The sequence below is a fragment of the Uranotaenia lowii genome, chromosome 1, assembly GCF_029784155.1.
Source record: "Uranotaenia lowii strain MFRU-FL chromosome 1, ASM2978415v1, whole genome shotgun sequence".
NCBI lineage: Eukaryota > Metazoa > Arthropoda > Insecta > Diptera > Culicidae > Uranotaenia > Uranotaenia lowii.
The window spans coordinates 4,371,125-4,394,349 of record NC_073691.1 but is presented as its reverse complement, the minus strand read 5'-3'; the positions used below and the strand labels follow the sequence as shown (position 1 = coordinate 4,394,349).

The following is a 23,225-nucleotide window of genomic DNA, read 5'->3' as shown; positions in this document are numbered from 1 at the left end:
CTCGCGCTTCGCAACACACAGTCAGTCAATCAGCCAGCCAGCCAGCCAGACTACCAGTTGGTGGTAGCTTCCAACACAATTTCTGCTAATTTGAATAAAGCAAACAAATTGCTCAGAATGTTGCGGAAGGATTGTGTTTGCTCTTCTCTCGGTGCTAGCTGGTTGGAGAAAGTCGAGGAAAAAACCAGCAGCAACGCGGTATGAAGCAACATATTCTGGAAAGTGCACGTTGCTGATTGCTCCACGCTGCTATAGCGTCCTACGGTATTCCCCCCTCCCACATGCCGTGCAGCGAAATGGCAACCTGGGGTTGTGGTTCCAGCTGGCTAGCTGACTGGATTCTGGGTGGAGTACACCCAGAAAAATTTTAAAGGATTTTGTGTGTGAGTGCATCTTTGTTAATCTACGAGAACGTCGTGGAGCTGTGCAATATTCATATCGCGAAAGTCAAACTTCATTAAATTTTGGCTTGTTTCTGCTCCTTTGTACTTGAAGCTTTTGAATTGCTACCTTGTTTCACGATTCTGTCCGGAAAGGTTTTTCTTTGAATATCAACAATGGGAAGCTGGCGCTCGTAGCATCCTCTTGAAACAGAAACCTGTTGCGACTATATTTCAACCGAATTTGAACCTCATTGTGCATTTGACAATTAAACAGAAAGTGTGCTGATGAATATTGAACAGAGCTACCGGACTTCAAAAAAGTCCGGGGTCTCGGAGAGGGGCAAGATGAGGGTTCAAGTCCTACCGGGAGACAAGGCGAAGTTTTTTTCGAATGTTTTTCAACATCAATTTTCGTCTAATCTATTCCCTGAAATTTCAACACACCCAGTTGGATTAATTCTCCACAAAAATAATTCACTGACTGAATATAGACTGAGTCAAAACTCATCTCTGGGTCATAGTTTAAAAATAATGTGTGAATCTTTAGAGACTTTTAAGCATCCATTCCAAAATTTGAGTGCATCGCCAAAGGTGGGTTGGTACAGTTCTCCAAGTTTCAACCGGAAGTCACGTGCGCCGCCAGTGGTTTTAATCTGTTTTTATATTGTTCGCTGACTGACTGCTACTTCCTGTTCCGGGAAAAACCACCACTATGAATTCCCTCCTACACTGGCTCTGGGTTTCGCATACTGAACCTGACATACAGTGGCCAGCTAGCCAGCGCATTGCAGTCGTTGATATCTACTCGCCCCACTATTCATGAATCGGATAAAGTGGGATGAGTCAACAACAGTTGTGCGAAAGCACATTTCGGGATTCTGCTCTGTAGCCAAAAGCAATTTCGGAAAGGAGATTTTCACAGATTAAATTTTTTTAAGGAATTTTCTATTAAAGTGATTATACCTAATATTTCATCTGATGAAAGATTTCGATTTTTGATTTTTTTTTCCATCATTACAGGAGCTTAGAAAAGGTTGAAACAATGTGTGCATGTGATAAAGGTTCTTTTTTTTTTGGGGACTCGTTGTCCCCCAAAATTGAAACACATTTCGGTACCAGGTTTTTGTTATCATCCCTCTAAAAACCTACATCAAGGATACGTTATTTGAGAACGTATCGAATCCCCTCAGGTGTTCAACCACAGTTCTTGGTATTCGATTGTTCGAAATCGAACATAAGAGAGCCATTTTACGGTGCATCTTCTTCATCCTCACAGATCACAGACGTTTCGTGTAATTTCTTTTAAACTCGTGTGACATTTTGAGCTAAATCGGTTTCTAGTACGATGGGTAGTTGTGTCTCGACTGAAATGTGGATATTTGAAAACGGATTCAGTTTTTTTTTCCATTTTGAAGGAGGTTCCACCTTCACCACCGGAGGCTAAACAGCAGGAAATTTGGATGATGCCAACAACAAACATCCAACAAAGCTCAATGCCATTAGAAGGAGCAGCATCATCGCAGTCAGAAGCTATCTTCAGGATTGAACTGTCTGCTCTTTTCTTATGTAGAAACACACACCAAACACCACACACCATCACAATTGTGTCATTTTATTGATCTTTTGTTTGTTAGCATTTACATTTATCGTTGTTCTTTTCTCTTCGTTTCCGATTTTCAGAAAGACGAATGATGGCGACGATGCTCAACCGGAGGCGGCATATCCTGCTAGAATAATTCATCGATTCCCAGCCGGAGGATGTTGGCAGGCAGCAAAGAACGTCTTTGAACGAGCTGTGTGATTGGACTTGATACAAAGGAAAAAAAAAACTGGCTCAGTGAATCCGGGGTGTTTTTGCGAAGCTTGTTGCATGGGAGCTTTTTCTCTGTTTAGTATTTAAATTTTGCTCAATTTAGAAATATCCAAAATTTCAATGAACACTTGTTCCAGTTAACTCTGCGAGCCTCTGTTTTTCTCGAGGCCAAATCCTTGCCTGGAATTGAATTCGATATCCTACCATTGGACGACTAGACCACGAACAAGGTCTAGAAGATGCTCAATAACACGAACCCTTCCAACATCGTCAAAAACTCTGTATGAGACTGCAATGTCCTCGAAGGAGCATTAAAATTGATCTCTCCGTTTAGAATTTTTAAAGCTCACACTGGCCTGGGTAAGCTGGAAGATCTTCGGGATGCTGCCAAGGCTGGTGTCATAGGAAAAATCTGAAAAAAACGCCAACTAAAGCCAAGTTGACGATTCGCTCTAGTGATGACTGAATACCGTTGGCTATCGAATGTCATTTGCGAATGCGTTAAGAATGATTCCAGCCATGTTGATCTGTTTCAAATACTACTATAAGTTTCAAATACGAGATCGATTTGTGAAGAAAAGTGGATATATGATGTCACAAAACTCAATTCTTATACAGTCAACTAAACTATATAAGTAACATTTTTTTATCATTGTGTCAAATTTAGCTCTGATATCAGTATTTTTCTCCTCTACTGATTTAAGCAAAACGATACATATCCCAAGAGATTCGTACTCGCCGATCTTTCTGGCTTGGCAATACACTGTGATGAGGCACGTTAAACGGCTTAACCTACGATTATTTCAACCAGCTTGGGTCCTGCTGATTATTCCGGATGCTGATACGGGACTTTAAAAAGTGCTTTCTCGAATGTCAGCTGTAACCGCCAAACAACTTAAGTGCCACTCCGTTTGGAAATTTTACGCCACGGTCTAGTATTCCCGGTGAGAATTCGCTAAGGGCGAGTCCATGAATTGATGCTTATGAATGATTGAGGACCGGATCAGACAGGGCTCTCCAAATAACTATCCCAAAAGCGACGAAATAAATGCATTATTTCGAATTAGAACCGCCTAAAATAAACCAAAAGAAGTTAAAAATCGCTCATACCTGTTTGCTATCTAAACGCCTAAAGTTATACCGTTATACCTCCTCATTCGTGCGCATTTTTATGCGACAAGCAACATAGCGGCCTCATAAATTCGGCCTCGACACTAAACGTTTTGTAAAACGGAAATCAGATAATTATCGTTTAGAAAATGCTAAAATCACCACCTAGAGAGTCATATAAGGATGACCTCTTCAATGCCAGACACTGGTTATTGGAATGGCAGCCGATATGGAGAGATGGTTGGCGGGACTTATTGTCTGCCCAAATGACTGCTGTCGGTGAATATTCACGCTGCTGGGCGGTTCAACGGGCGGTTAGGCAAAGTTCGAGCGTTTGCTGAAGGTGTCGATATCAAACGTCTCTGTTCTCAGTCGGCTCAACCTGTGCTTGACCCCGATCAAAGGTCGCTGACCGACGATGTGTTACTTGACCTTGAACTGCTGCTGGGTGTTGTTGGATGTGTAGTAATAGGCTGGCCTGCTATCAGCTATCATCACGTGGAGTTCGCGTAACTCCCACCGGGACGTTATGTGGGCGAAACGTCCCGCTTCCGACGAATGATGTTGTGGGCAGTTTCCGGCGCAGCGAGAAAACGGCAGCAGCGGAGTGCTACGTGGTCCCTGTGAGACCAATCTGAGAAAAAAAGTATCTATTCGACACCAGAAAGCATTAAAACACAAATCCTAGCAAGTCAAATTTACCTGTCCTAACGAATTGTCACGCAAACCCTTTCATTTGGAACGCACTTTTCTACAGTTGATTATCTGACTAAAGAAATGGGAAAAGAAGCTATAAATCAACTGACAACTCTGGCCACACATCAATTTACATTAATTCGGATGCAATGTAGCTCGACCCACGTACACTTCCACTGTCCATTAGAGTATCCATTAACCGGTCTATTTCTCGGAAATGGGCACTCTACTGACAATCACGTTTAAGAAACATATGATCGTCCCCTTGAGTTCTCAGTGCAGGGAAAGTGATCTTGCCAGAAACGCCCTCGGCGGAAGTTCATAATACCCGAGAGCTCTAAAACATTATCTCAAGAGACTAGACGCTTCTCGGCCTAAAGGCTAAACTCAAAGTGTAGAGATTAGAGATTCGGCTAATTCATCAGGATCGCAGTAGCTTGCTGGTTCTAGCTGAAACAATTCAACAATAGGTGAACGGCGTGTCTAGCTGCATTGCTTAAACCGTCGATCGCGCAAATCGATATTACGTTCGAGATTGATCGAAGGGAAGACAACTTGGGCCTACTTTAAGGCGGAGAGTAAATGTTGAATTATCGAAAAGCTGAACTACTACACCGCGTAGTTATGGACTGTGCTCAATAACTGAGACCTGTGAAAAAACCCAGGCCGCTTTCTCGACTAGTATCCAATCAACTAGTTTCTTGAAGTCGGCGCTCTTCAACGCCGAGTCCTTTTTTCAATTCGAAAAGCAACTTGTCTTTCTGGACTCATTTTGGTCTGGTGACGCTCTCGCCATGAGCCGGAAAATTCGGGTTCTTATTTCACCCCGCCGAGGTTGCTAGAGTCATGACCTTTTTTTTTAGATCTACGTTCTACTTTTGACCGTACGCTCTGCTTTCCTCATCGGCATCCTCGAAGAAGGCTTCTGCCAAAGAATCTTTCGGTGTGATGCGTGTACACGGAACAAACGCAGCACTCAGCGTCCTGCTAGTATCGCCACTATGGCCCGAAGAATTATCTGGCGAAACAAAGTACTGTGAGAGTCTAATACCTATTGGGAAAAATGCAAATCCGATCCTGACATCCAGACAAAAAGGCAACGACGATATCCAGGGCACTGAAAAACTCCGACTTCCGCCAACTTTCAAAAATCACGCTACCACTTTTTTATACTGAAGAAAATTGTCTTCTACACTGTACGTGCAGGTTTGTGGTACGTTGTAAATAACTTTTTTCAAATGAACTGTACCTGAAACCAAAAGAAACACAAAATTATTGTCTTCTATTCAAAATTATGGTACAAAACTCTAGAGCCCGAAGGTTTGAGTTAAGTATAAAAATCCTTAACTCAAACCTTCGGGCTCTAGAGTTAGTATAGAGTATAGAGTATAGAGTATAAAAATCCTTAATCAATCTGTTTTCCCAAAAATACAGGAATGATCCTCTAATCGTTGTCTCTAGGAAATCTCCCATGCAACAAGGCTCGCATGTTTTTCGGACAATCCGGATTAACGTCTGATTAGCAAACAAACAAGAAAATCAGCAGCAATAAAGCCAATTGAGGAAAGCGCCCATCTAGAAGGTTAATCCGGGGCCGGCGTTTCCATACCCAAAAAGGTGTATCGGCACCAGGACCAGGTGTGATTATTGTCGTTGGTGTGTGGTTAAATCGTCTTTTGGGAAATTTCGATACCTTCTACTAGCTAAATCGTGTGATTCTGGGTCTATGGGAGAAAAAAATAGGTAAATAATACGGATATACCCATCGGTACGTAAACGAAAAAAAAAAAATCGATCCCCGAAAAAAGGAAGGAAGGAAGTAAGAGAGAAAAAAAAATACCTACCGAAATAAGGATTCATCTGAGCTGCTTAACTCCGACTCCGGAGGTTGTTATTATATGTACATTGTGCTCACAAAGCTGTGAAAGTGTGGAAGCATGTGTCGGTTCCGACGACCGGAAGAAGGAGTGTGAGCTTTTTTAGGTTGAGCACACGTACGCTCTCCGGATGTGTTGTTGGAAATCTCCTTCGTTTACCGGATTTAATACGCCAAATTGATTCGGTTATAGTCATACACCGGAGTCAGAGACCACATATTTCAACCAGTCGCTTCCTTCATTCAGGTGGCTCTGCTCCTCGACTGATAAAAATATAAATCCTTCTTTCTTCTCGTCGTAGTCTAATTTGTTGATTGAGCTCTGGTACAAGCGGGGAATTTCAATACCGATTGAGTTTGGCTGGAAAAAGAAGTACATTTTTGAAGATTAACATTTGTGTTTCTTTTTTCAACAGTTCAAAAATTCAATCATTGATTGACGATTCTGTGCGTATCCTTCAGGAGAAGAATAAAATAATCTTTGGTCCAGATCCCATTTGATTGGTGGTGTGCAAGTGACATTTCCCATTAACGAAGCCAGCAGCAGAGGCAAAAGGGGAATCGAAAAGTGAAGTGCCGAAATTGAGTGTGAATTGAAGAGAGAGAGAGTGTGTGTCAAAAGGTTTGGCCCCCCTCAGTGTTCCGGATCCTGCTGTCCCTCACATATACATATCGATCAAGCAGAAGCAGAAGACCATCGCCACGGGTCGCGACACCAATTTGCTCCTCGTTTCGAGATATAATTGAATAAAATCGGTCCTGTGCTGCTGCGTTTCCCGTTAAAATAAACGTACGAACTTCCGAGAAAGGAAACCGGAAACAGACAGCGTACCATGTCGGCCTGGAACTATCATCCGTCTTTGTCCGAGGAGGAACGTGACGAGTGAGTATCTTTTTGATTGAAATTTTTTTAACTTAAGTGGGTAGCCAAATGAAATTTAATTTATGCTCCAGCAATTTTGGGTATGAAAAAGATATTTTGAGGATTCGATTTCTTACATCAAGGAAACAAAAACGAACTTAAAATGCGCCCTACCCAGTGTAATTCCTGTAGGGTAAAAATTGAATGGAAAATATTGAAAATTAAACATCGAAAACCAAAAGTAAAAATGTTAAAAAAAATCCACTCATCGTACTTGAACAGGCAGATCTTAAGCCTGAATTCCGAAAATAATAAAACTTTCTGTTATTCATCTTGTTTTTGGTAATGCTATTTTTTTCATTAAACTAATGAAAAACATAAAATGGTTGGGGCTACTGTGGAGCACAGAACGCAGAGACATCACGAACAAAACGAAAGAAGAGCGAGGACCACCAGTACCATACGCTTCGAGGGGCGATGTGTTGGAAGCGCGTTTAAAAGCGACACGTGACATTTCTCCGGTTTACCCGAATGTCTGAATGAGCGGAAGAATTGATTTTCCACCGTTTGAACTTTTGAAGTACGGGGTAAATATTGAACCTCCGAATGGGAGGTCTACAGAGGCATTTTCGGTGTTTGTTTCGACTTGCTCTTACCTGTTTTGTTAGTTCAGCAGTTGGGCATCGATGGGATAAGGTAGGCCTAAGTACGTTCTATGTTTCACTTTTTTCTGTTCAAGGTTTTTGCTATTTTTTCACTAGAAAACCAATCAAATCGAGTAACTCAATTCAATTCCGGAAAGGAGAAAAACACGTGTTTTGTAAAAAAGATTTTGCCTACTTTGATCATTTCAACTTTTATTATTTTATTTTATATTTTGTTCATGGACTTGCAGCTTTCCACACACGAAGTAATCAAAACGAAAATTAACCATCAAAATTCAGCTCATTTCAATTCATCACCAAACAATTTCAATTGGTTTCTGTTATAGGTACATAAAATTTTCCTCATTCATCATCGTTCCCGCAATCAGCCTTTGGCTTTGGAACGTTGCCAATCAGAAAGCTACGTACGACACGTAAATTCAAATTCCCATGCTGCTCCCGTGGGGGTGTAAATGTCATGAATATTTACGGAAACTCAGCAAAAAAAACGACTGTTTTTCTCGACTCATCAAGCCACATACTTCAGGGAAAAAATACTACCGGAGCAATTACGGCAGGTTTTTTTCTGCCACTCAAGCCAATGTGGGAATCAAAAGTTTGATACAATATTCCATCGAAATTGCAACCGTACGCTTTCCTATTTTTGCAGAAGTGATTCATCATCGACGAGTTTCAAATTGAGCTTCGCGAAGTCTAGAGGGCTTTAAACTTATCCACGAGTAGAAGCTCGTGTAACTCAAGTTTGCGCCATTATCGGGTTTTGCGAAAATGCTTCCTCAAAAACTTGGGAAAATAATACATCAAATTACAACAGGGAAAATCTAGGGTGTTAAATTTCTAGAGCTTAGGGATTCGTGAGATTCCATTGGTGTGACTCAAGCGGCCGGATTCAATTTAGTAGAATGAAGGCGGAGGCGTTTCGCGCGAAATGTAATTGTTCGCACCATATTCCGCGCCAAAGGCTCATTAGCCTGTTTTATTTCCGCAACAGCCAGTCATGGAGGAACGTACGATGAAGCCATAATTTCTTTTATGCCTTCCAATTTACATATCTCGCCGTAGCGTAGCACACTCGAGCTCGTAAGCCTACAGGAACGATAATGTGGCCTATCTGCTGATGAATTTTCCCATTAAGCCTGGCTTGGCTTGGTTTATAGGCACCTCATATTTGCCCGTTTCACCATCAGCCTGGTATTACTTCATCAAGACCTTCTTCCCTCCGCTTTTCAATTTGAGCAGGTCCTACTCCTGAACTGACAGCCCAGCCCAGCCTTCTCATAGATTGAATTATGAACCAGACCACACTTGCTGATGTGATACGAAAATGTACACTCTCACTGAAGTCTGCATCTATAGGTATATGTAGGTAGATATTCAAGTTGAAGTATGTGGAGCCAGGGTTTTTTGGGTGACTAACTTGGGAACAATTCCGCAGAAAAAAGGAAAGAAAATAAATTTAATTACTCACGGAAACGCACACTTCACACACACAGTAGATTGAAAGCGGCGGAACCAAATTGCCGCCAATTTAACAGATTGAAAATTGTTTTTACCAATTTAACAATTTTTTTTAAGAAGATAAGGTTTTTTTTGAAAGAACTTTTGTTTATATGTCCGCTCGTCATGTTGCTCTATAAATAACCTGCTGTATTGAAAGTGCTCTGTGCCTAGTCCACACTAGGAGACGGTTCGTCTCGAGACGGTCTCAGCGTCTCCCATTTTCTTCGGGAGACACTGAGACCGTCTCAGGTTTCCAACAACAACAACAGACAACACAGTTCGTCTCATAACTAAAATCGCAGTTCATGTTGCCTAGTGTGGACTAGGCTTTATTATTAACTACTGATGATGCGACATGCAACTATTGCTGCTGTTTGTTTGCTGAAACAGTTTTCTGGTGGCTGTAATCGACGAATGATTGGTATAATATTGATTATGTTATTTTTAGGCGAGATAAACTTACAAGTAGAATTTTGTGAAAAACTTTAAAATGAATAGTTGGATAGATCGAGCTAGTGCAATTTGAAGAAGACAGTAAGGTGGTATGGATAGAATGGATGAGACAATTGCAGCCCCTTTAACAGTCAGCCTAGAGCTCCAACAATTGTTCAGTGAAAGAAGTCGGGCGTTACCGAGCTAAATGCCTTAAATCTTAAATTCAATATCAGCAATAGCTAGCGACATTTAAAAGTTGTAAAAGAGAGATGTTCTCGTCTCCAGTTAGTTACTCTTGCTTCATAGGTACAATGGGGACCTATATACCCACATTAGGGGGACAGCCAAATTGGTTATGTCGAATTTCAAAAACTGACCATATAGATATCACCTAAGGGGAGGCCAAAGAAAATCGGAAAATAGGATTTTTTGTTAATTTGATGTCAAATCATTTAAAAATGCGTCAAACTGCTTAATCTGCTTAGTAAGGAGATCTATCGAAAAATATGAGAAGATTCAATGATCTACGAGAAGGGTCAAGCAACAAAGAACAAGGTAGAGAGCTGTCAAAAGCTGTCAAGCAGCACCCTAGGTTGAATAAGCGCCAATTCGTCGTTACCAAGGTTCTTAGATACACGAGGTTCTCCGACTTTCACAGTAAGTAGGCGAGGAGTGAGCGGGGCTCTCAATGAGTTTGTTTATTTTTTGCTCAGCTTTTCTGTGGTTTGTTGGTAAACAAACTTCATGAGTTCCGCATAGTTGCATAGCCTACATAGCCAAAATGGCTGAATCGGGAATTCGATATTCGGTAACACCTCCTGAATATATACACACCTTGGTCTTTACGTCTCCGGAGGTCGAAGGTGTGAAAGAGGTATGAAGGTATGAAAGAAAAGGAATTACTAACCGAACTATCGCCCAAAAAGTAATCGGCGTGAAAAGAATTACGAAGATTATTACATAGTGAAAAAAAGTGTAAGTTTTATGTTGCGAATTTTGGACGTTCAATGAGAAAGTTTGCGATGTTGGGACGAATCAGGAATTGATACGTTGCACACAGGGGTAAAACATGAAAAAGACGATCAAAACTGTTTTCTGCCGAAACGGTACGTTTTAGACCTATAGTGTCTTCGAGACAAATGGCCAACATCACAAGGGCTATAAAATTAGTTTTTTGAAAAATTGATTAATCCACCTAGTAGTGAGTTAGAAAAACTAACTTTTTTAATATCCATTTTAGAGCTATATTGTCTGAAAAAAGTTTTGAGCTTGTACCAATTCTAGCAACATTGCTAAAGAAGTCATAGCTGTAACATTAATCGTTTCAAAGTTATGACAATTTTTAAAAAAATAACATCAATTTTCAGTTTTTTCAACATAACTTTTTTGCGCGTGATTTTTCCTATAAAATATGTTCTAGAGAGTTTTGAAGGCAGAAAAGTTGTACACTTTTGCTGAATATACTGTATAAAAATTTTAAAGTTTAAACGAGATATCTTAAAAATACTTAACAAAAATAGTCATTTCGAACTGGACATATCTCCTGAGTTCGGACGAGTTCGGTTACATATTTTACAGTTTTGCATTCAGAAAAGTATCGCCTTTCAAACAATATACAACTCAAAGTGGCCAATTTTGATCTTCATAACGTAAATGTCAATAGAAGTGAGATAAAAATGAAGTTTTTATACTAATTTGAGCCCATCTACCTTCTCAAGTCCAAGTGGTTCAAGTAGGCCTACTGTTAGGAATCCTACATGTTGCAGCCTAATAGTAATAGTTATGCTCAAATTAGTATAAAAACTTCACTTTCGGCTCACTTCTATTGATATTTACGCTATGAAGATCAAAATTGGCCACTTTGAGTTGTATATTGTTTGAAAGGCGATACTTTTCTGAATGCAAAACTGTAAAATATGTAACCGAACTCGTCCGAACTCAGGAGATATGTCCAGTTCGAAATGACTATTTTTGTTAAGTATTTTCAAGATATCTCGTTTAAACTTTAAAATTTTTATACAGTATATTCAGCAAAAGTGTACAACTTTTCTGCCTTCAAAACTCTCTAGAACATATTTTATAGGAAAAATCACGCGCAAAAAAGTTATGTTGAAAAAACTGAAAATTGATGTTATTTTTTTAAAAATTGTCATAACTTTGAAACGATTAATGTTACAGCTATGACTTCTTTAGCAATGTTGCTAGAATTGGTACAAGCTTAAAACTTTTTTCAGACAATATAGCTCTAAAATGGATATTAAAAAAGTTAGTTTTTCTAACTCACTACTAGGTGGATTAATCAATTTTTCAAAAAACTAATTTTATAGCCCTTGTGATGTTGGCCATTTGTCTCGAAGACACTATAGGTCTAAAACTTACCGTTTCGGCAGAAAACAGTTTTGATCGCCATTTTCATGTTTTACCCCTGTGTGCGTTGTTTAAAATTATAAATAATGTGCCTTTGTTTTAGTACCGAAAAGTGAATAAAACTTCAAATAACAATTATTTTGAAATTGAATAAATGAGATTTTTATTCAACATTTTAAAGCAAAATTCGAATGTAAACATTGTAGTCTTTCAAATTTTTCGAGGAGCACCTGCGACGGTAATATCAGATTTTTAAACACCATCACCGATAGGCATTGGAACAGCTCCTGAATAGACCATCATTTACAGATTCGATGTCGGAGCAGATCTGAAAATTCGAAAGTTGCCGGCTGTCTTTCGCTGCTGATTTCAACACTTTATCCTGCTTTCCAATGTCCCTCAGTTGCACGGCCCTCAGCACACGACCTAAAACCATTTTTTCTCATGTTTTTCTTCGCCACTGACCGACTTATGAATTTTTCGAGATCCGAAAACCCGAAAAATACATGACGACAAATGTCGTTTTGACGTAGCTTGCTGCTCAAAAATTTCGAATTTGATCGGGAAACACCAATATCAAACGTATCGCATTCGAACGAAAACAAGAATAGCTTTTTCGAACTCGATCGAAAGGATCCGTTCGATCGAACGACGGATACGCCGTAAACAAGGATAATTAAGGTTGAATGAGTCGAGGCGGTCGAACATATTGACGCCTCATTAACAGTGATGAATACCACCGTAAAAAAAGTAAGCCCATTTTTGAAGCCTAATAACTTTTTTATCTTCACTCGTATCGATGTGCAGTCTTCGGGTGAAATATTTTTCATAATTTAGGCCGACGGAAACTAAAGTTATTGATGAAAAACTGGTTTTTCATGTTTCTCCCGAACAAAATGTCTCAAAATCTCATACAAACTTCAGGCGTCGTTGAGCGACTCCTTCCCGTGATCCGATCTGGCCCAAATTTGGCATGAGATCTTGTACTAGACCTGGGATCAATGTTAGCCTGCAGCGCATAAGTTTTTTAAAAGTCGGGTCATTTGGGGCACTCTAATGCACAGGCTCCTTCGCGTGTAACTCAACTCAAGTCGTACATGCCCGTACATTAACTGCAAAGTCAAGGGGTCTGCATTCAGTTATCCCCAATAACCATAGACTTTAACCATAGTTGAGATCAAGGGTTCCACTCCGATGCTTGGTTTGAACTTCGTGAGCATTCTAGAGTGGCTCCTTATACTTCTTAACCATTTGAGTAAAAAAAACAAATCTGAAAAAAAACCACCGGTCCCCAATTTTGCAAGTCTACAGTGAAGAATTTCCGAGGCGATTGTGCAACATAATTTTTACCATGTCTTTTTGCATCGTAAATATCTCTAGCACACGTTAATTTCAAAATTTGAAAAAATAGACAATATCTATAGTCCTTTTAATAACTAAGATAACGCTGCTTAAATTTGCATATCCGAGCTCTAGTAACGTAGCTATCACCGAAGTAAAGTGTCCAGATACTAAATGATCATAGCTTTAGTCTTATCTTCCCTCACCTATTATAATGCTTTTGCTAGGAAACGACACAGAATATTCTATACTTAATTCAGTTGTATAATTCCGTAGTTTCCAGAACATTCCATTAGCATATAAATACAGAGTCGAGTAATTTGTGAGTTAGTATTATTCTGCATTTGAGGGAGTATTGTTCCAACCTTCAGTGAGTACAATTTTTATTTACATAGTATTCCGTCTTACGACATAACTTGACGAACATAATTCCTAAAATTCACTCGGTTCATAGCAACCGTTCTCCAAATCCTCGGGCACCCCACGTTCGCCAGATCACGCTCCACTTGGTCTAACCACCTCGCTCGTTGCGCCCCCGCTCGTCTTGTTCCTACCGGATTCGTAGCGAACACCTGTTTTGCAGGACAGTCGTCCGGCATTCTCGCAACATGTCCCGCCCAGCGTACCCGGCCAGCCTTAACCACCTTCTGGATACTGGGTTCGCCGTAGAGTCGCGCGAGCTCGTGGTTCATCCTTCGCCTTCACACTCCGTTCTCCTGTACGCCGCCAAAGATGGTTCTTAACACTCGTCGCTCGAATACTCCGAGTGTACGCAGGTCCTCCTTGAGCAATATCCATGTCTCGTGCCCGTAGAGACCAACCGGTCTCATAAGCGTCATATACAGGTTAAACTTCGTGCGAGGGCTAAGTCTTCTCGACCGCAGTTGCTTGTGGAGTCCATAGTATGCACGACTTCCGCTGATAATTCGCCTCCGGATCTCACGGCTTGTGTCATTGTCTGCGGTCACCAGTGAGCCGAGATAAACAAAGTCTTCGACTATCTCCAGCTCGTCGCCGTCGATCGTGACCTTGTTATTACTGGACAGGCGGGCTCGGTCGGTCTCGGATCCGCAGGCCAGCATGTACTTCGTCTTGGGCGTATTAATCATCAGTGAGTACAAGTGCATCCTCGAGTCACTTTCCTAAGTGAAAATAAAGTGTTCCCAAATGTGAAATTGTGAATTTATGAATCCAAGTACCAAGAAAGTAATCCCTATCGACGTCAGTGAAGTTACCAGAGCTTTGGACTGTTGTCGATGTTAGAGTTACCAGTACTCTAACCTAGTTTTCCTATCAACATTTGAGCTTTCCGTTTCCTGCAACGGAACAACACATCTCCATGGTGCCGAATTACCACCCTAGCCACAGTTGGCCACCGAGACATTCCTAAAAAAAAATTGCTTTGGTTTTGAGTCCTTATCGCTAGAATAGCGATATACATGTACGTACAACCTCCTCTAGCAGAATCCAAATGCCACCCGGGCACCTCAAGCCCGCGATCCGCCGCTGACTCTCAAGTTTATCAGTCTCTCCACACTGCTAAGCTTAGCAGGTTATGCTGTTTATCCAGGCCGACCTACCGTATCGCACAGTTGATGGAGCCCTCACGTGAGTGCCACGATTGGCGCTCGCTTGCAGTAGGCTTAAAGTAGCTTTTGTAACAAAAAGCAGGTCGTCGATGAACATATGTATGCAGGTATGTTTTTAATTTCGTATTAAGACTCGATATGGGAGGGTCCAACTGTAAGAGTACTGTTTAAGCTGAGACCAGTTGATGATCATCTCAATTTTGGTTTTGAAGTGGGCCGGAAGCTTCACGAGCCTGGATCACATCCCTTTTCCCGCTATCGCCATCGCTACGACAACGACGTCGGGACAATGTTGAGGATTCATTTCAAGCTCGGCGTGGCCGATGAGTTAGCCTGACCTGAACCCTATGGACTTGGCTGTCTAGAGTATACCGAAGGCCGAAGTCAGTTCTACAAAACATGACGATTTGGCTGATAATGAATTTTATGAGATTCTGCTCAATTTCCGTCGTTACCTAAACGTACTAAAGCTAAATTTCCTGGAAACTTTTAATGGACTCTGCTTGTCAACCAATCTTTCTTAGATATCACTTGATTATAGCCTAGTATCTTCCGGTTGTTCGCAGTTCCGGACAGTTTAATGAATTTTGCCATTTTTCAAAGAAATAATCTTTCAGGAGATTTTTAGTAACGATAGCATAATGAGCAGATGCCACCAGATCAAGCCAAAATAACGACGGTTGTAGGTTTACGGTAGATAGACAAAACTTTTTTGGATGGAACGCAGAGCTCTTCAAGTTCTACGAACAACCTTCACCTTTAGCACATTTTCTACCTCATTAGGAACATCCTCCTTGAACATTGTTAAAAACTAAGGACTACACAGCAAAAAAAAGCAATAACAAAATCACATCGAAACGATGTAAGAAATGTACACATAAATGCTATTATATTACACAACAAACTTGCAGTTCCGGTTGCTATAAAAAAATGCTTCATGTTTTTTGCAAAAATTTTCCTAAAAGAAGAATTTGTCAAATAATTATGATAGAGGCACATTTCTTCAAATTTTCTGTGAAGATTGAAAGTACTTACCAGCAGAACAAATCCTCCTGAGTTGATATTCCTCAGGCAATAGTTCACAAAAACTTGTAGTTTTCTCGTCGTTATCACATATGTGCTCCAAGTTTCGCACCCGTGAGAGATTTAACGGATGAAAGCGATTTTCTTCAAATATTTTCAAATATTAGTTCAAGTTGAACAATTCATAGAGAGATCTTTCGGAGACTCACAAATGCAAATCTCGGCTTTCTGATGCGAGTTTCGATGTCTATTCACCTCACCATCAGGCGCCATTTGACTACCCAGATACTGGAAGCACTCGCCTTTCCAACTTGTTTCTCAGCTATTATGGAAGGAAGGATTTTTAGTTGGTCTAAACGTCAATGAACAATTTCTGAAAAAAAAAACAAAAATTAATAAAAAAAACCAAAACATGTATAAGCAGTTTAAAACATAATTATGCTCTCAAAGGATAAGAGTTGTGATTGCCGTGACTGGTTGCAGTCCCAGACAGGTAGCGCGACAAAAACTGTATGTCGCGCAACATGACCCCTCTTGCCACGTGTGTCGTAAAGGTTCGTTGGTGCAACACGTTGTCGATACATCGGTTTCCGCCAAAGAATCCCGTCGTGCTTCGTCGTCGTTATGCTTGATTCTTGCATATAATTATGAGCAACGGAGTGTCATGTCAACATAAAACCGGGACCAGGCGTGCCGGCGTGTATGTAATAACACTCGCATAGTTTGTCCGTCGTTGCCTTTCTCCGCGTGGTTTTCCATCTGATTCTGATGCTGTCAATTCTCTAGCATTATAGTTGTTGTTTTTTCGTTTCTTTGCCTTTTTTATTCATCTCCTCAGTAGGTTGCTTCGGTTGCTTCTCTTCATTTAAATTTTCGAACCGCGTGTTTACTCACTCGTCAGATGACGTTTGTAAACACCGTTCTGAAACCGAAAGAAAGGGCTATAATCGCTTTGGAATGCCGTATTTTTACATCAAAGTAAGCATAGTAAGTTTCAGAGTTTAAATCATTTCTTATTTAATTGAAAAAAATTAAAAATTCAGGATTTAAGCAAAGTCGATACCAGCTTCTGCATGAATTCACTGCAGACCTTTCTCTCCACATTGTCAGTTATGTTCTCCTTTCACAACAATTTGTTTGCCGGTATGTAGTTTTCTAGTGTGGTTCGTTATGTTGCAGTACCTACTCGATGATTATTATTTTTATTGCGCCTACTAGACTGATTTTTTTTTCAAATTCAAATCACTAACTCAGCAAGGGACTAACGGGCCGCGTCATCATTACAGATTGACAGCTATGTTTTGACGTCCTGTTTGAAAAGCCTAGCATTTGCTGGCCTCGGTAGAAAAGTGTATAGTTATTTAGATTCCCCCCGACGCTGCGATGATGGGCTGATGATGTTTACCGGTTCGGGTCAAGGAAAATAAAAACTATCACAACAAAATGCAACAAAACCATCATCGGAAGCATGATTCGAAATTAAGCGACACACCACACGAGAACGGCTGGCGTCGGCTTTGCTCTTTCTCTGTGGCGCGTTCACGGTTCAGTCCTGAACGTGCCTTCGAATTGGTTGGAAGTTTCTTCTTTCGGTTCGGTTCGATTCCGGTTGCCTTAACTTTTTTCATTTGTTGAACGATTTATAAATCTCCGGCAAAGTTCTGTCCCAAGTGAATTTGTGTCGCTGGAAATAGTTTCGATCTCGGTTATCCACGTGTGTTCCTTGCTTGAGTGAAAAGCCGTAGCCTACTACGCCAAACATCGATAAAACTACTTAAAACCGAAACACAGCTGTCATCGTAGTAGCCTGAGCGTGAGCGATTCGATACAATTTACACCAACCAACAGAGAATAGTACTGTTCTAAATTTAGATCGCATTCGGAAATTTTAGTGAGCGTGGCATTTTTTTTTCCAAAAACCATATCAACACTGTCGGATAAATATTGCAGTTTTGTGTGTCTTAAACTTGACTTTTGTCCCTGCAAAGTACAGTTTCTGAACAGTTTAGGGTCTATCTTATCACCTACCCTAAGGTCATCTTCACCGGGTGGTCTTGATGTTCTCTAATAACTCACAACACAGCATTTTTGCCAAGCTGTTGTTGTTTTTTGTTATTGTTGTGATGATGCCGACGACATCGTCGTCGGCAACGTGTCAAACAGGAAGCGAGAAATTGCATCACCTCCCCAAACATCGATCGACGCCAATCGACACAGCTCCCTAGAAAATTTGCGCACTTCTATCGATTTACCTTAACCCAGTGAAAGGCTACGATTTTCCAAAAAATAACAACACAGCTGGTAGCTTTTAGAAATTTGCTGTGACCTTGCGGAAGCAAGCGTTCCATTTCGAGATAATCGAGCTGGATAAACTTCGTGCTACCGAGTTCTACCTACAATCATAATCGGTGTATCCGGTGTTGACATTTGATTCCGAGAAAACGTGTGTGTCATAATACCTAATTGTTATTGATAATGTTGTTGCTGTTTATTGGGAACACCACAACACCAGACTGGCAACGACATTCGCGCGCCAAAGAAAAGCTCATTAAAGTAGGCGTGCGTTCGTCGAAGTTATACCGTATTTGTTTATGCCGAGTGTTGCACTAGTGTTGCACTGGTGCACCACTAGGTGCTGTCAAACTGTTTGTTTATTCGGACGGTGTTGCACTGGTTTTGACCTGTCGGAGTTCTGCTTACGGACGGTGGCCCACCGATAATTTTGCCAGTGTTGCGAGAGAGCGTGTGAGTGAGCGAGGTAGCAATACACTGGCGAGGATTTGTGTTTGTTTTTATCGGGTACGGTGGAACACTCCACGAGTGGAGAAAACAAATACAGTATTATTATCGTTGAAAAAGGGGGCTCGGCCGGCACTCGTATTCGCGTCGCGCTCATGTCAGTATGTCACACATGGTAGAGAACACGTCACATGCTAATAAATCGCCGAGTCGGTCGAAATGACGTGGGCTCAAATTTTTGAAAGATAGATGAATTTTTAAAGTGCTGTTTGCTGTTCTGAAAGTTTTATTAAAACTTGACTAAAACCAGTATTATTTTTAATGTTTACGTAGTTTTGTTGTTCACATGTAAAACTTGCTCGTTTAAAAACTTGTATGCAAGTTTAAAGCTTGAAGACTTTTTCGCTGAGTGGCAGCACCGTAAACAAACGTATCGATGTCCCAGACTACTTATTCGAAAATCTATTCAGCCGGGTATCTTGATAGAATATAATATCCTTGCTAAAACCTAACTCTACCGGCTTTCGACAGTTTTTAACGACAAAACACTAGTACCAAAATATTATTTACGGATAATTATTTAACTGATATAACACCACTGATTACAGTGTAATCATTACACTGACATGACGCTTAAAAAATAAGACCATTTTCTGGATAATTTTGCCACCTACCATCGGTAGTGCGTGCGAACCTGCAAAATTTAACAAAAACAAGCCCTGTAGGAGAAATCTACCTGTTAGGCCTGATTGTATAGTCAAAATTGCTTCTTTTTCTTGAAAGTTGGGTGACACTTTCTAACTGGGATAGCATTTCTTCAAATCGGTCGATGTGCACTCTGGAATGGATATTACCAATCCAGATTTTTCGAGGTACACGAGGGTGTTAGCTTGCCGAAAAATGTTTTGTTTCAATGATATATATTTTTTAATATGTATCTATCAGACTGAGTTTGGTCTGGAAATCCGGAATCGTTTTGACAGTTTGTTTTTGGCATCGCGTCGCGTCGTCAGGAAACCTGTGTCACCCGAGCACTGAATTGGTCCGAATTTTGTCGGTTTTCTAGTCTGATTTCGGACCGATTCACGGCTTGAACGGACCAAAACCCGACCGATTTCGGTCCGATTTTTCGATCGAGGACAGTACACCGTTTTCATCAACCTGAGATTGGTGTCTTAGCTAAAAAATTTTGAAGATCTTCTCAAAACCAAACTGCAAATTATTCGTAGCTCATTGAGTAAATGAATTTTAGCGTTCTGTAGAGTCATGCCAAGCAATAAGCAGCGAATGTATAAGTTTTCTACCGTTTTCTTCTGATTTTGGTTTTTTTTCTACAATTTTCAAAAGTAAATACATCCTTTGGCCAAATGACAATTTTGGCAAAATTGACAAAATTGACACCGAATTCACAAAAATTGTGTAAATTGACTAAATTGAAAAAGTTACCAAATTGACAAATTTGAAAAAATTGACAAAGTGGCAACATTAACAAAATTGACCAAATTGTTAAAATTAAAAAAAAAAGACAAAATTGACAATTTTGCCCAACATGTTAAAATTGAGCTTATTCACAAAATTGACAAAAACTCAAAAAATGCCAAAATTGTAAATTGAGCAAACTGACAAAATTGACGAATTTGACAAAATGAACTAAATTGACGAAATGGGCAATTTCAGCCAAATTAATAAAAATTACAAAATTGATTGAATTTCTTGCAAAAAAAAAATCATAGAATCAGGATCATACAAGATATTCCAGGATCCAATCAATGAAAAATCTCCTAAAAACAATTTTGAAATTAATGGTTTTTCAATTCATTTTGGATTACCCGTATTCGAAATTCTTTAAACATAATTTCAAATTTATAAATCGATCATATGTTTATTATGTTGTGTCATATGTATCCAAATATAATTTACAGGCTACAAGAAAGGCTACTCTGAATTTTGAACCTTAATTCAGATATCATGTCGAACTGTGAATTAGAAAAAATCTAACATTTCACCACCATCAGACAGCTTCATGGCTTAGAATAAGACTGACGAATGTTGGCTCTGATTTCTCGAGCTCGTCTTACATCTACACATGTGACACTTCGCACGAGTTTAATTCACTTGGATGGCGAAAGGCGGAAGATTGGCCAACCAGCTGCCTTGTAAGTCTTGGGTTGGGTAGACACATTTGCAAATTAGATGATGAAAAGATGGAAAAAAAAATGAATGAATGAATGAATGAATCCACAAACGATGATGAAATCATGCGGGTAATGATGATGATGATAATATTTTTCGCAACGCCCTTTAAGCCTTTCATCATATGGATGTAATTCTCTTGAGGACCTTAGGTTAACTAGTCGATCTACATTTGATTGTTATTGCAGTGAGGAATTCAAAGGGTTTCCTAGTAAAATATATGACTTGATTTGTTCGTGTGTTGACGGTTTTATACTGAAACATGCTTAAACCACCTCCAAAATGTGGTAACCTGATACGAATTGATTATGGAATGAATGCGGAAGCCTTGCGTCAACAAAACCGCTGAATCAAGAACATTTCGTAATTTTTTATCTGCGAGAGTTTTCTTTCCGCGAAAAGGCGAGCCCCCAAAATTCCAGTCCACCACACACACACAAAAATAAAAACTCGTTCGAAGCGGAAAGGACAACACGCGGGAACAACATTTAGTCGATAAATATTGACGATTTTTTTTCGCTCTATCTGGAACGAATGCGAAATGCCCGATAATCAAGTTTCCTTCCAAATTTTTGGGGGATCGTTGTTCAAAATACTCTTGAAGGCTAAATTAATCTCGCAGAATGAGGTTCGAAATTCTAAAATTAAAAAAAATATTAGAAATGTCACTAACTTATTCCAAGATATTCTTAGATATGCTGATTATTTTACTTACGCGAGGGGGCGATTTACCCCTCATGGACCACATCTCACTGATAACAGGTTTTTTTTTCGGCGGAAAACTGGCTTGGCTGACCATCAAAATTACCGAGAAAAAATAACAATGACTCTTAATGGCGTCATCATTATGCCAAAACAGCTGTACAATTATTGTCTTGTGCTGTTAGTTTTTTTTTTCATTACCAGTTCTGCGTTGATTGCTTGGTTTTTCACTTGATTGGAAAGGAAACACGTGTTTGTGGCGGTTTTTCCCTTTTCTCTTCCTCCATTCCAAATGTCGAACAAGACTTTTGACAAGGCGACTAAGTTTTTTTTAATCGATGATAAGATAAAATATTTCAGTTCACATCTCTGTAAAGCAAATACACCCGCCAAAGTTGTCCGACCTTAAGCCTACTAAGATTGCTAAGATATCACCGTGGGCTGGGGTGGTTTATTTTTAGATGAATTTTGAAATTTAAAACCTTGTCGATGCCGCGCGAATTAAGGCGCCGCCGCTTTGTTGTTGCTGTTCTTATAGTCGAACAACATTCTCCAAATCAGAGCGTTTTGCCAAAGTGTGGCACAACATTTGCAAGTCTAATGAGCGCACACCAGCACCGGAGGCGGCAAGGCATATGGCAAAAGTTTTTCGGGCATCGCCGAACTTTCTGAGATTAAGAATAATACCGGAGGCTCTCAATTTGGCACAGATTTTTCCAACTTAACACTCGTTAATGGTTCGTTTCCTGCGATAATTGAGGGATCTATGGGATGGAACTACCTTTGAGATGGGGCCTATTGGTCTTTTGAAAACATGAATTCAAGTCTCAAAGCACAATGGCCGGAATAAAGTATTGCTGTACTGACCCACGATTTTACTGCAAAAATAAAAATGAAAGCAAATTTCAGATTGATTCGAAAATAATTCAGTATTTACTAAGAGCAACCAACTCAAAAACAAGCGTAACCATTTGCTGCATCAGGAATATCCATGTCACGTACAAAGGTTAGGATTTTGTTCATTGCCTCGTGTCTTCGGACGCAGACGAAGAGCATAAAAAGACAGAAAAACGTGGTCATTGGACCACTTCTAATCTGGACTTCTTAATGTATCAGTATGTAAATTAAAAAATGATTCTATTGATTCCTGATTCAGCGCAACAAGTCTTAACTAAGGAAATAATAGCTCGATTGAATTGCAATTTAAGTCAATCTGCTTTCCGACGTAGCCAGTGGTTGAAGTAGTTTTCTCCATCGGGGTACAGAATCGAGGGTTGCGGGATCGAATCCTGAATTCTTCGATCAATCCAATATCAAAATGGGGGTAGGCCTAATAGCGGCACGTTATTCAAACATACGGGAAAATTGTGACTATAAGGTTTGTGGAATGATATTTTCATAAAAATCGGAGTCTATAAATCGAGGAGTATTTATATCCTGTTGTTAAACTTTTTTTTTTTTTAAGACAAAGGACAAACGATTTTAAAATCCATTGTAAATTGAGGTTTGAAGGGTTGCCAACATTTTTTTCGAAAATTATGGACTCGTGAAATAATAATCAGGAATCAGGATATGTCGAAGTAACGGTAATTTCGCTCAAAATGATGACCTTTTTTGGTCGTCGCTCCTTCAACAATGCTAACCAATTTTCATCGTATTCGCAAAAATCAGGCATTAGACTTTTTTTTTTTAATCAGGGAAATCTAATGCCTTATCAGGTTGTCAGGCTGAGGTCAATGACATAGTGAGTGCGAAGCGATTCAATGCGTCGAACCACATTTGATGAAAATGTATATGAATCGCTTAAACCTGACATACTTAACCCTTCGTTTCATAAAGTTACAAATTTGCAACAATTAATGTATGGAAAAAGTGAAAAATCGTATTTTATTTTAATTTTTTTTCTTGATGTACTCATTATTTCCAACTGT

At 39.9% G+C, this 23,225-nt stretch overlaps 1 protein-coding gene across 4 annotated transcripts in view; it reads left to right on the top strand.

Moving 5' to 3' along the window:
* The window catches only part of LOC129738479 (uridine phosphorylase 1), a 58,774-nt gene that overhangs the window by 14,709 nt on the left and 20,840 nt on the right, over positions 1 to 23,225 (top strand). For 2 of the 4 annotated variants that reach the window (XM_055729699.1, XM_055729700.1), the window contains exon 2: positions 6,295 to 6,761. In XM_055729699.1, the coding sequence (XP_055585674.1) occupies positions 6,712 to 6,761 (50 nt within the window). In that variant the 5' untranslated portion in view covers positions 6,295 to 6,711. Of the gene's footprint in view, positions 1 to 6,294; positions 6,762 to 17,233; positions 17,515 to 23,225 lie in introns of those variants that run through there. The other 2 variants (XM_055729698.1, XM_055729697.1) reach the window with 2 other exon arrangements.